This window comes from Paroedura picta, chromosome 4 (assembly GCF_049243985.1).
Source record: "Paroedura picta isolate Pp20150507F chromosome 4, Ppicta_v3.0, whole genome shotgun sequence".
NCBI classification, from domain to species: domain Eukaryota; kingdom Metazoa; phylum Chordata; class Lepidosauria; order Squamata; family Gekkonidae; genus Paroedura; species Paroedura picta.
The window spans coordinates 141,471,856-141,484,941 of NC_135372.1; the positions used below are offsets into that span (position 1 = coordinate 141,471,856).

Below are 13,086 nucleotides of genomic sequence, written 5' to 3' on the forward strand. Positions count from 1 at the left end.
ACCGTTCGGGGAGAGGGGGGGCTCTCTCTCATGTTTCACTCCCTCTAGTGGCTGATTTGATATTACACCACGGTATGTCTGGCATAGAAACCCGCAGTTTGCACCAGCAGGGAGATATGCTGGACATAAGACAATGTAATATCAACTCGAGCAAAATATGTGTGGGACACACACACAGACCCCCAAAGCAACAAGAACGGACAAATGCGAAAACTGAGAATGCAGACAAGCCCACATCTGCTGCATTCACACTTTAATACTTTGCTTTTTTTAGATCCTAAAATATATAGGGCTGAATCTTGTGGATCTGTTCAGCAAAGAGAAGCAACATCCCCTGACGAAAAGACAGTTTATGTCAGAGGGCTATTTGCACTAGAGCAGGGGTTGCCAAACTGTGGCTCTCCAGATGTCCACGGGCTACAATTCCCATGGGAATTGTAGCCCATGGACATCTGGAGAGCCACAGTTTGGCCATCTCTGCACTAGAGGAAGCTGCCACTGTTCATGGAAGAGATCCACAGGCGTCAGTGCAACAGGTAGAGCGGTCCTGAGGCTCTTGTTAAACCCACAAAACAGCGGCTTGTGACAATTTTGAAAAGGATACACCCTGGAATATTCAAACAACAGAAATCCGAACATTTGCTCTCGACTATTTATTGGCTTGGACTTCATTCAAACTAGACAACGAGAACATACATCTGTGTCAGTTCTGTCCACGTTCATGCACAAGTAAAAAAAATGGCAATTATAAATAGTGCAGGGGGGGGGAATGATTGCATTTGAACAATATATATATATATATAGTGCGCACTTGTTTTTTTTTAAAAGCAGAGATATAATTCAAGTAACATCTGGTTTCACCACGAAACCCACAAATTTGGCCCTCTCCTACGCAAGAATGTATAACTAGAAAGTAGCTGTTGGGTTATTTGTCTGAAGAAGAAACAGACGCGCGAGGGAAGGGCTCCAAAACAGAGGATTATTATTTTTTTATAATCCCTTCCTCGTGACGTCAGCATTTTTCAAAGTAAGCTGGTTGAGACCGAGGTGTTGGCAGCGACCTGGCAGGTAAAAAGCAGGTGGAAATCTTCGTGGGCAACCGAGAGGACAAGAAGAATCCTTCGGCAGGATGCTCAGAGCTCAGTGGCGCAGAAGGGTGGCGGCTTCTGCGACAGGTTTTCACTTCTCTTTGAAAAATGCTTGTTTCTTTCGAGACTTTTTTTTTTGGCCGGTGCCACCGCTTGGGATGCAGAATGTTTCCCATCACGCTCGTCGTGATAACTCCTCGATACATTACAACACAAAGACATTGATAACGTAAACGTCACACATGCTATCTTTAAAAAAAAAGAAGAGGAGGAGGAGGAAGGAGAAGGAGAACAAAATAAGACCAAATGCTAAACTGCTTTAAATACTGCATGCTACAGTACTCCCATGTATCATCGAGATACGACACTGAAGGTGACAAAAGGCGAAGAAAAGGATTACAAAATATTCTCGGCAGGTTTGGAGGCTGCCCCTGCTTACTGCGGCAGAGCTTTTCCCCTCCCTGTACTCTATTTTCTAATGTCCATGATTCTAGTGCTGGGTTGGCCATATTATTTAGGTTTTATCTTTCTTTATTAAAGTTAACAGTGCTTCCTTTTTAACTTAGTTAAACCCATCGGTGTGGTACTTGGGGTGGGAGTCCGCTGTGAGCTGGGTCGTCTCTGTAGCAGAGGCTGGCTGTATCACAATAGGCGTGCCTGCGGCCTCTGAAAAACAAAGGAAGGCGTGGTAAGAGTCAGGGAATCCTAGAGTTGGAAGGATTCCACGGAGGCCATCTAGTCTGACCCCCGCTCAATGCAGGACCAGCCTCAAGCGTCCACGATATCGGTCCGCTAATTGAAGACCACCAGTGAGAGGGAGCTCACCACCTCCTGAGGCTGCTGAATGCTGCAGGTTGGATCTTACAGATCCCTTTCTGCTAGGGACAGAACTTTTCTCCAGAACAAAGGAATCTTCCAAAAAGATTCACAGGATCCAGTGTGCTGTTAACAAGCAATGATAATTCTAAGACCAGGCGTGATAAAAGAACTGGGGTACATCTCCTTGAATCATTCTCAGCTTTATGACTGAGAAACCACTAAAGGTAAGGTGAGGCTGAAATAGCCCTGATATTACTGCTCTATGAGAACAGCTGTATTAGGGCTGTGACAAGCCCAAGGTCACCGGGCTGGCTGCATGTGGAAGAGGAGCAGGGAATCAAACCTAGCCTGCCAGACTCTTACGTCAGCAATGGTGCCACTGCTCCGTAACTCCCTCCGCACCCCCTTTCCCACACTCTTCCACAGACCTTTGGGGATTTCACCAGCAGGCGGTCAGGAGGCGGCCCACGACTTACCCCTTTCATCCGACTGTAGCTGTGCCTCCAAGTCTTCGGGGGAGACGTAATATTCCTGTTCTTCGCCTTCAGGGGGTTTCGGTTTACACTTTCCACAGCAGCAGTTACAGCAACAGCAGAGGCAGCAGCAGCAGTAGCAGCCTGTGATGAGCCCACAGAATACGAAGAGTGCCTGCGTGGAGGAGACAGAGAGATTACGCATGGAGCCACTAACAAGACCACCGCACAAGAACATCAGGAGAGCCCTACTGGGTCAGACCAGGGGTCCATCTAGTCCAGCCTCCAGTCTCACACAGGGGCCAGCCAGTTCCTCTGGAGGGCCAACAACAGGGCAGGGAGCCTGAGGCCTTCAGAAGGACATCAAAAGAGCCCTGCTGGGTCAGACTAGTGCTCCTAGGAATCAGACTAGTGCTCCTTCTCTATCCTGGGTCACAGCATGGTCAAGATTCAACAACACAATATAGACGTTGTGTCCTTCATAAGAACATCAGAAGAGCCATGATGGATAAAACCAGTGGTCTATTTAGCCCAGCAGCATATCTCACACAATGGCCAACCAATTCCTCTGGAGGGTCAAGAAGAGGGCATAGAAGCCAAGGCTGATGCTGTCTCCTGGCCCTGGGATCACTGACTGAATGTAGATGTTCCCTTTGGTCACCACAGTTCATAGAATCATAGAGTTGAAGGGACCTCCAGGGTCATCTAGTCCAACCCACTGAAGAATGCAGAAAATTGCCATCAGAGCCAAGCACGGACACACTCCCCTCTGCCCACCCACTCACAATCTGCCCAAGTTCACAGAATCAGCATTTCTGTCTGATGGATCTCCAGCCTCTGCTTAAAAACTTCCAAGGAAGGAGAACCCACCACCTCCTGAGGAAGCCTGTTCCACTGAGGAACCGCTCTGTCAGGAACTTCTTCCGGATGTTTATCCAAAAAAATCTTTTGAATTTTTTTTCAACCCACTGGTTCTGGTCCAACTCTCTGGGGCAACAGAAACCAAATCTGCTCCATCCTCTATGTGACAGCCCTTCAACTACTTGAAGATGGCTATCCTAGCACCTCTTAAAGTGAATGGCCACAGACAAATATCTCCCCTATGAATCTCTCTCATCCCCTTTTAAAACAGTCTAGGCTTGTGGCCATCCCTACAACCTCTGGCAGCTGGTTCTATATTTTAATCGCTTGCTGTATAAAGGATTTCCTTCTGTCTGTGCTGAACCTACTGCCTGTGTACTTCATAGGACATCTCTCAGGGCTGGTAGTTTGGGAGAAGGGAGAAACCCTGTGCATCACCCTGTGCATCATCTTACAAATCCGTATCAAGTCCCCCTTTAGTTATGCCTTTAGTCTCCCTTTAGTTATGCCTCTCCTAAACTGAAGGGATGAACACCGTCGGGCTTGCACTGGGCCATTTCGGAGACTGCAGCTAAAAGCAGCCTGTGGTATCAACAGCAAGGTGAGTGTCTTGGGCTTCCCTGTTCCACTTTCCTGGGGAAGCAACGTCTCTGTAATCTTCCCTGCACGGCATTTCTTTCAACTCCTCCTCCTCCGGGCCAGAGAAAGAAGAGGAAAGAAAGGAAGAGGAAACACACAAACATGCGGCTCACGGGCGCATCCCAAGAGGCAGAGAGCAAAGCGATGGGAAGCAGATTAAGAGCCAGAAAGCTCTAGAGTGGACCGCAAAGTGGCAGCTGATCTTGAACAGGACACACTTCTGCCACTGGCCGTTGAAGGGCTGTCCTAGGACGACTCCTGCACTGGAAGGCCTTGGGACAGAAGAAACGAGAAAACAACACAAGGAAGTCCCGAGTTCAAATTCTCACTCGGCCCTGAATTCCTTTTGGGGATCTTGGGTCAGTTCCTTTTTCTTAGGCTCCCCCGCCTCCCAGGATTGTTCTCGGGAGAAATTTAAGGAAGGGGAGACATATGCATGCTGACCTGAGCATTCAAAAAGAAAAGAGGAGGAGGAAGTTTTTATACTCTGATTTTCTCTAAGGAGTCTCAAAGTAGCTTAAAAATCTCCTTCCATTCCTCACTCCATAATAGCCCCCTTGTGAGGTAGGGTGGGGCTGAGAGAGCTCTGAGAGAACTAGGACTGACCCAAGACCACCCGAGCAGGCCTCGTGTGTCTCAACATGGCTTCCTTTACTCTCCCTGCAACAGACACCCTGTGGGGTAGGTGGGACCGAGAGCTCTGCCAGAACTGCTCTGCAAGGACAGCTCTAACAGATCCGAGACACCCAAGGAAACCCAGATGATTGCATGTATAGGAGTGGGGAATCAAGCTCAGCTTTTCATAGAATCACAGAATCATAGAGTGGGAAGGGGCCATACAGGCCATCTAGTCCAACCCCCTGCTCAACGCAGGATCAGCCCAGATTCAGATTAGAAGCTGTCGCTCTTCACAGCTACACAACGCTAGCTCTCAGCTTGACATCTGATGGCACCACCTGTCATCATGTGGACCAAGAAAGCTGCCAGCATCCTCTGTTTTGAGAGAGAGAAGTGCTGTTTGTGTTTTCCATGTTACTATACTACTAAGTTCACTGATGTGGGGCCATAAAATGGTTTCTCCCTTAAGCAGAGAAAAAAGGCACTAGAATGCATGGAAGGTAATTTAAAAACATGAAACTCTGGCCGATTCATCAACGGGAAACCAGCACAGTCAACCAGCAAGTGAGGGGAGTTCAAAATGCCACATGCTCTGAACATGACAGACCACAAGAGTCTCTCTGTGCATGAGGATTCATGCTGAGGCTCTTGCAAAACCACAATGAACTTCCAGATGCTGTCTACGATTTTTGAGACCACGAGTTTTGGAAACTGCTGCGGACAGAATCACCTTCTTTCCCTCTTTGCCGTAGAATTTGTGTATAGAATCATAGAGTTGGGAGGGGCCACACAGGCCATAGAATCATAGAATCATAGAGTTGGAAGGGGCCATACAGGCCATAGAATCATAGAATCATAGAGTTGGAAGGGGCCATACAGGCCATAGAATCATAGAATCAGAATCATAGAGTTGGAAGGGGCCATACAGGCCATAGAATCATAGAATCATAGAGTTGGAAGGGGCCATAGAGGCCATCTAGTCCAACCCCCTGCTCAACGCAGGATCAGCCCTAAGCATCCTAAAGCATCCAAGAAAAGTGTGTATCCAACCTTTGCTTGAAGACTGCCAGTGAGGGGGAGCTCACCACCTCCTTAGGCAGCCTATTCCACTGCTGAACTACTCTGACTGTGAAATTTTTTTCCTGATATCTAGGCAATGTATACTCAACCTTTGCCAGTAATAATGCTACTAAGAGGGAACTATCTTATTTATCATTTACTTAATTTAGCTTTCAGCCCGCCTCACTCCAAAGTGGTCTCGGGGCAGCTCACAACAATTTTGTAAAACACGTCTCAGATAAAAATTTAACTCTTAAATTTTTTTGATCTATATACCGAATCATTTCAAAGAATCATAGAGTCGGAAGGGACCTCTAGTCCAACCCTCTGCAGATGCAGGAAATGGCCACAAGAGCTAAGCACCTATACAAATCCACTAACAATCTGCCCCATCCTTAAGCCTTTCCACTGATGTGCTGGGTACGCAATCGGTGGTTCTAATTTCTAGTCTGGCTCAGATGGGTTGAATACCTGAGCAGAATTCCAGGTATGGGACTAGGCAGGGGGCCCATACAGATGGCTAAAGTGTGCCCCCTGGCCTCATCCAAATGCCTGGTGGAAGAGTGCTGGTTTTGCAGGCCCTTCAGATCTTTGGGAGTTCCAAGTCTCAACTGGCAGCTTTTTCCGCCAGGCGGGAGTCAGGGCTGAAAAGACGCTGAAAAGAGCAAATAGCATTTGAGGGAGGGGGAATTATATGGGGAGGTGGTATTGTTATCCTCATTTAATGACCACCTTTGCCAGTGGGGGCCAAGATGGATTACATGTATGTGGATTTAAAAACCAGTTCATCCGTAAGAGGATTACGACATCGGATAATATTTCAACTTAACAGAACAGTTTGCAGTTAAGACAGAATACTGCAACTGGGCTGGGACTGCAGAAGAGAGGGGAAAGAGAATGAGAACAGCCCATGCAAACATATCTGTTTTGAGGCAGGAAGACAATCGATGCAGGAAAAATTAATAATCTGTTCCACTATATATTTCTGGTAAGGCCTAGGAGGAGGAGCTGGTCTCATGACTTAAGTGCCACACAGTGCTTAACACCCACGCAGGGCTGCTGTCCCGCCCCTGCTGTCCTGTCCAGCAGCCAGCCAATCGCCTTCAGTCCCCCACCCCTGACCACCCCCTCCTCCTCCCACTTCCCTCCGAGGCTCGGAGGCTGCAGATCCCTGCTGCACCAGCCCCTGCTGGTGAGTTCCCTTCCTGGGTGCCTCCAGCCTGCAGCCTTTCCAGGTCCTGGGGAGAGGGGGAGGCCATGTACAGAGTTCTTCCACACCCCTCCCCACCCAAATCTAGCACCTGTTGTATTCCTGAATGCAACTGGCTTTGTCCCTAGTGAACTAATAATAACAACAGGTCCCCCTGGCTATTCTGAGTTTTTGGGAACCACTGGACTTCTGATATCACTTGGCTGGGGCAGCCGGAAAATAGCAGCTGCAGCTTACCTTCAGCCACTGATCCTTGTGTGGTGGTGGCAGCTGCTGCCAAAGCGAGGTTTTCAAAAACCTACACAGCCAATTGTTGACCTAGCAGCCAACCAGAAGCCCTGCCAGGCAGAGCCCCAACTGGCTCCACCCACTTTCTAAAAACACTTGGCAGGTGGCAAGAAAAATGTTGGGTGGGAGCCATGGTACCCATATGCCCCCGGTTGGGACCCCTGATCTACAAGCACATCCTACGGAGCAGACCCTGCTACCCAGAAGGGTCTCTTGTACCCAGTAGGCGTGCCCCTCATTTCTGTGACCCAGAATAAGAACTCTACACTTGTTCTCATTTGCCCACTTTTCTAGCATGTTCAGATCTTGTTGAATTCTACCTCTATCTTCCTGGGTGTTTGCTACTCCTCTCAATTTGGTTACCATCTGCAGATTAAATGAGGAGCCCCCTTTACCCCCTCGTCCAGATAAAAATGTTGACCCAGTACTGAGTCTCGTGGCACTCCGCTGCTCACCTTCCTCCACTCTGATAAAATACCATTGACAATCACTCTTTGGGTGCAGTTTTCCAGCCCGTTCCCTACCCACCTAACCTGTCAAAAATCCAGTCTGCAGTCCTCCAGTTTACGCATCAGAACACCATGGGGGACCTTGTCAAAAGCCTCACTGAAATCCAGGTAAACCACGTCAATGGAGTTTCCATGATCTAGAAAGCTCTTGGTCAGGCATTTCAGGGGAGAAGCCCTCTGCCCTTCTCTTGACATTTACCTTTGCCCACCAGCTGGATAGCACGAAGTACGTATTCACATTCTCCTCTCCAAACTGCTCTGCTACGTACAGGCCCAGGGAGCCGTACTTGTCGTAGATATTTCGTTTCGTAGAATCTGTCAATATGGCATGTGCGTTGTTGATCTCTTTAAACTTCTCGGCGGCTTCTGGGTTGTCTGGGTTTTTATCGGGGTGGTATTTTAATGCAAGTTTCCTGTGGGGGAAAAAAAAGAAACCATCTTAAAATCAAACGTCCAGCAGGAAGTTACTGCTTTCTGGAGATGCACCTGCCCCCAGGATGCTAACTGCATCTCGGAAAGGTATCCTATGGGCAGCTCCAGAGAGTGAACATTTTTTACTCAAACCAAACACATTTTGTCCAATTGGCCTTCTTCAGTGGTCAGTGTGGTTAAACTATAACTCCAGAGTCCAGACATTACAACAATAATAGATATTTCTTAAACTTGGACCACGTCAGTATCTGCTCCGGGTTTCTTTTTTTTTTTTAATCAGAAATATTGCTATAGTGTTACAACAAGGTTCCAGTGAGCAGCTTTCATTTTCCAAAAACATAATTCTCTAGCTCTTTTGGTTGCAGAGTTGTAAGGGGTACCACGCCGCTCTTTCCCCCTGTAACTCTACCATAAAAGGGCTAAAGCGTTGTTGTTTTTGAACGAAGCTGGAAACTAGTATTACCTACTATTTATCTGGAACACTTAGCAGCTCTTAATATTTGAGCAGTGGGCTCCCGGGCTGAGCCGGTCCGGCCTCTGTTTCCGGTCCACGGGCCAAACAGGATGCGCACAGCAAACCAGAAGAACTGGGGTTTTTATACCCCGTTTTTTACTACCTGAAGAACTCTCAAATCGCCTTCCCTTCCTCTCCTCACAACAGACACCTTGTGAGGTGGGTGGGGCTGGGAGAGCTCTGAGAGGAACTGCTCTGTGAGAACAGCTCTAAGAGGACTGTGACTGGCCCAAGGTCACCCAGATGGCTGCTTGTGGAGAAGGAACTTGTTTCTCCAGATTAGAGGTCACCACCAAGCAGGCACTCAGGCAGTAACGAAGGCAAAAAGCCTCCCCAACTGCTCCCCCCCCCCTTGTAAGGACTGGCCCAGGGCCAAGACAGTCCAATTCCACAGGGACTATCACTCCTGCAAGCATAAGAGCTCCCTAAAATTATACATACATGCCAACTTGGGGTAGGGGTTAGGAGCACCCACTTTTAATCTGGCAAGCCTGGTTTGATTCCCCGCTCTTCCTCCACATGAAGCCAGCTGGGTGACCTTGGGCTCGCCACAGCACTGATAAAGCTGTTCTGACCAGACAGTAACATCAGGGCTCCCTTAGGCTCACCAACCTCACAGGGCGTCTGTTGTGGGGAGAGGAAAGGGAAGGCGACTGTAAACCGCTTTGAGACTCCTTCAGGGAGAAAAAAGCGGCATAGAAGAACCAACTCTTCTTTTTCTCTCTGAGGCCAATTCGTCTCACGGGTAATAAGCAGCCATTAAACACACACGATGCCAGTTGCAAAGACAGAATCGATGTTTGTTAAAACAAAATTAAAAATAATCAAAACACAGCGAGGATAAAGTTGGGGGACTCTTTGCCCGAGAAACAAATAATCTTCTACACAATAACTAATACTTTCGAGTTCTCTTCCTTAGTCTGACGATGAGTAACTCTCAGCCACAGACAAAATACAGTTTCTTAAATACCCTTTCCACACACTCCTTCTTCCGGTATTCTCCACGGTCAAGGTTCTGGTATGTTCCGTCTTGGTGGTGGTGGTGGTGAAAATGGTGGTAGAATTGGCAGCACCCTCCAGAACTGACATGATGGCGTTCCAAGGTGGTGGCCTTCTGCCCAACAACTTATAAGTTATAGGGACCAACAGCCCCACCTCCCCAGACTACAACCAATCAGGATCTTCCATCAATTAGCACTCACCATTTCCGCTAATGAGAAAATCTCCCACCTGAATCCAGCTCCTCACTTTTCTGCAGAGATAAGACAAGCCTAAATGCCCACAGGTGTTACTAGTACTACAGCATGTTTGAACTATTAACCCTTACTGACCATAAAGAGAGGGGGAGCTGTTTTTTACACCTGGCAACTAGTATTCAGAGATAAAAAGGTAAAGGTAAAGGTATCCCCTGTGCAAGCACCGGGTTATGTCTGACCCTTGGGGTGACGCCCTCCAGCGTTTTCATGGCAGACTCAATACGGGGTGGTTTGCCAGTGCCTTCCCCAGTCATTACCGTTTACCCCCCAGCAAGCTGGGTACTCATTTGACCGACCCCGGAAGGATTGAAGGCTGAGTCACCCTTGAGCCGGCTGCTGGGATCGAACTCCCAGCCTCATGGGCAGAGCTTCAGACTGCATGTCGGCTGCCTTACCACTCTGCGCCCCAAAGAGGCCCTAAAACACCGAGGTTCCTATTAGCAAGTACAGCTGACAGCCACTGAATGACTTAATAATAATTGCAAATGTTCTGCCAAGTAGCAACTGATCTATAGTGACAAGCGGAGGTGGTCTCCCTTTGAAGAAGAAGAATTGGTTCTTCTATGCTGCTTTTCTCTACCCGAAGGAGGCTCAAAGCGGCTTCCAGTCGCCTTCCCTTTCCTCTCCCCACAACAGACACCCTGTGAGGGAGGGGAGGCTGAGAGAGCCCTGAGATTACTGAAGAAGAAGAAGAGTTGGTTCTCATATGCCACTTTTCTCTACCTGAAGGACTCTCAAAGCGGCTTCCATTCGCCTTCTTTTCCTCTCCCCACGACAGACACCCTGTGAGGGAGATGAGGCTGAGAGAGCCCTGAGATTACTGAAGAAGAAGAAGAGTTGGTTCTTAGATGCCACTTTTCTCTACCTGAGGGAGTCTCAAAGCGGCTTACAATCGCCTTCCCTTTCTTCTCCCAATGCTCACTACGGCTGACCTTGCTTGGCTTCCAAACTCTTCTATACTCAAGCTGCCACACCGGCTATGATTCTGGCGAATTGCTCAACACCACCTAAGCCAGAGCCCACCACCTCCTCTTTGCAGCCAAGCTGCACAAAACCCTACGGTGATATGAATGTGTCTGGTTCAGTTAGAGAAATCTCTGTGCTACCCTGAACTGTATACCTTTGTATCAATGGGTTGCTGGTACAGCAAAAGAAAAACAACACAATAAAATCCTGTGTAAGGGGAATCCTCAAAACATGACCTGTGGAGCAATACATGGGGGGGGGGGATTACTGTTTGAAGAGAAGCACGCTGGTTCTTCCCAAGGTTCATGTGAATACCAGTGGGCCCACTAAAGCTTGCAGGGGTCTAACTGGACCTATACTGCCTATACCAGGGGTAGTCAAGCTGGGGCCCTCCAGATGTCCATGGACTACAATTCCCAGGAGCCCTTGCCAGCATTCGCCAGCAAATGCTGGCAAGGGCTCCTGGGAATTGTAGTCCATGGACATCTGGAGGGCCCCAGCTTGACTACCCCTGGCCTCTACTGTCCTTCTCTCTTTCAAGGCCAGAGTCAAGAATGTGGTAATTAGCTCTTGGGAGGCAGGTGAAAAGTATCAGTCTTAGAGAGTTCCAGCTCCTATACCCTGATTGGATTTGGAACACCCCCGGATGCCACATGGCAAGAGAGTATAATTCAGCCATGCTTACTTGGTGATTTCACAGGACAAAGGCCCTAACGATGCCTAGTCTTACTGCAAGGAATTGCTAGGTAGAAAGCACTTAGCTCTCTATCTTGGACTTTGAAACTTTAAGGTTGTGTCATTTAATACCAGGTATGGATGCATCACCCTGCCAACAAAAGTGCGTCTAGTCAAGGCTATGGTCTTCCCAGTTGCAATGTATGGCTGCGAAAGTTGGACCGTAAGGAAGGCCGAGCGTCAAAGAATTGAGGCTTTTGAACTTTGGTGCTGGAGAAGACTCTTGCGAGTCCCTTGGACTGCAAGGCGAACAAACCGGTCAGTCCTAGAGGAGATCGGCCCTGACTGCTCCTTAGAAGGCCAGATCCTGAAGATGAAACTCAAATACTTTGGCCACCTCATGAGAAGGAAGGACTCCCTGGAGAAGAGCCTAATGCTGGGAGCGATCGAGGGCAAAAGAAGAAGGGGACGACAGAGAATGAGGTGGCTGGATGGAGTCACTGAAGCAGTCGGTGCGAACTTAAATGGACTCCGGGGAATGGTAGAGGACAGGAAGGCCTGGAGGATCATTGTCCATGGGGTCGCGATGGGTCGGACACGACTTCGCAACTAACAACAACTAACATGGATGCATTAGATATAACAAAGTTTGAGTCCAGTGGTTCCTTAAGACCAACAAAGTTTTATTCAAGGTTTAACCCTCCAGGTGGATGCACACAGCTTGAATAAAACTTTGTTGGCCTTAAAGGTGCCACTGGACTCAAACTTTGCTCTGCTGCTTCAGACCAACACCTGAATCTATTTAGATAGAAAAGTTAGCGCTCTTGTTTTTATGCTACGGACTGTGCTGCCTAGTGTTGTTTTGTTATTTAAATAATAAATCATATAGAGATAGAGATATATCAAGGTCTGGTTTCTTGTGTACGTATTTTACCAAGGTCTGGCTTCTTGAGAACTCACAAGTCTAATTGCTGCTTTGCTTGACCAAAGGGTGGCAATTCAAGTGGACCCAAGACCCATGAACAGAAAATGGTTTGAGTAATTTGGACATTCTCACCAAATCCCAAGCCCAAATAACTACTTTTATAAGTGTTCCTCTAGGGACAGTCTTCCATGGGAAAATCAAACAAACAGATACACTGGTATTTATCCTGGAAGTCACAGAATCATAGAGTTGGAAGGGACCTCCAGGGTCATCTAGTCCAACCCCCTGCACCATGCAGGAACTCACAGCTACCTGCCTACCCACAGGGACCCTGAGTCCATGTTTTTCATAGATAAAGCAGCAAGCAAATCTATCTGTTCATTTGTTCAGGTCTCGAGAAACTGAACAAGCTGTGGTAAGATAGTTATCTAAAATTTATAGGTTTTCAAATCAAGGTGAAAACTGTCTCAGTAAAACATTTGTCATCATGCATGGATTACTGCTGACCTCTAGTGTAACATTCAGTGCACTACAAGTGATTGAATGTAAACCCTCCTAAGCTGGGCCTATTAAGTCTGCATCCAAAAGAACACAATAAGAGTTCTGCTGGATCAGACCAGGGGTCCATCCAGTCCAGCCTCCTGTCTCACACAGAGGCCAACCAGTTCCTCTGGAGGGTCAACAACAGGGCACAGAGGCCGAGGCCTTCGGAAGAACATCAGAGGAGCCCTGCTGGGTCAGACCAGGGTCCATC

The 13,086-nt window shown here is 48.0% G+C and overlaps 1 protein-coding gene across 4 annotated transcripts in view; it reads right to left on the reverse strand.

The window, feature by feature from the left end:
- Positions 1 to 638: 638 nt before the first annotated feature.
- Positions 639 to 13,086, reverse strand: part of DNAJC5 (DnaJ heat shock protein family (Hsp40) member C5) — a 60,618-nt gene continuing 48,170 nt past the window's right edge. For 3 of the 4 annotated variants that reach the window (XM_077335930.1, XM_077335932.1, XM_077335931.1), the window contains 3 exons: positions 7,764 to 7,977; positions 2,384 to 2,555; positions 639 to 1,754 (listed from right to left, as the gene is read on the reverse strand). In XM_077335930.1, the coding sequence (XP_077192045.1) occupies positions 1,651 to 1,754; positions 2,384 to 2,555; positions 7,764 to 7,977 (490 nt within the window). In that variant the 3' untranslated portion in view covers positions 639 to 1,650. Of the gene's footprint in view, positions 1,755 to 2,383; positions 2,556 to 7,763; positions 7,978 to 9,480; positions 9,636 to 13,086 lie in introns of those variants that run through there. The other variant, XM_077335929.1, reaches the window with a different exon arrangement.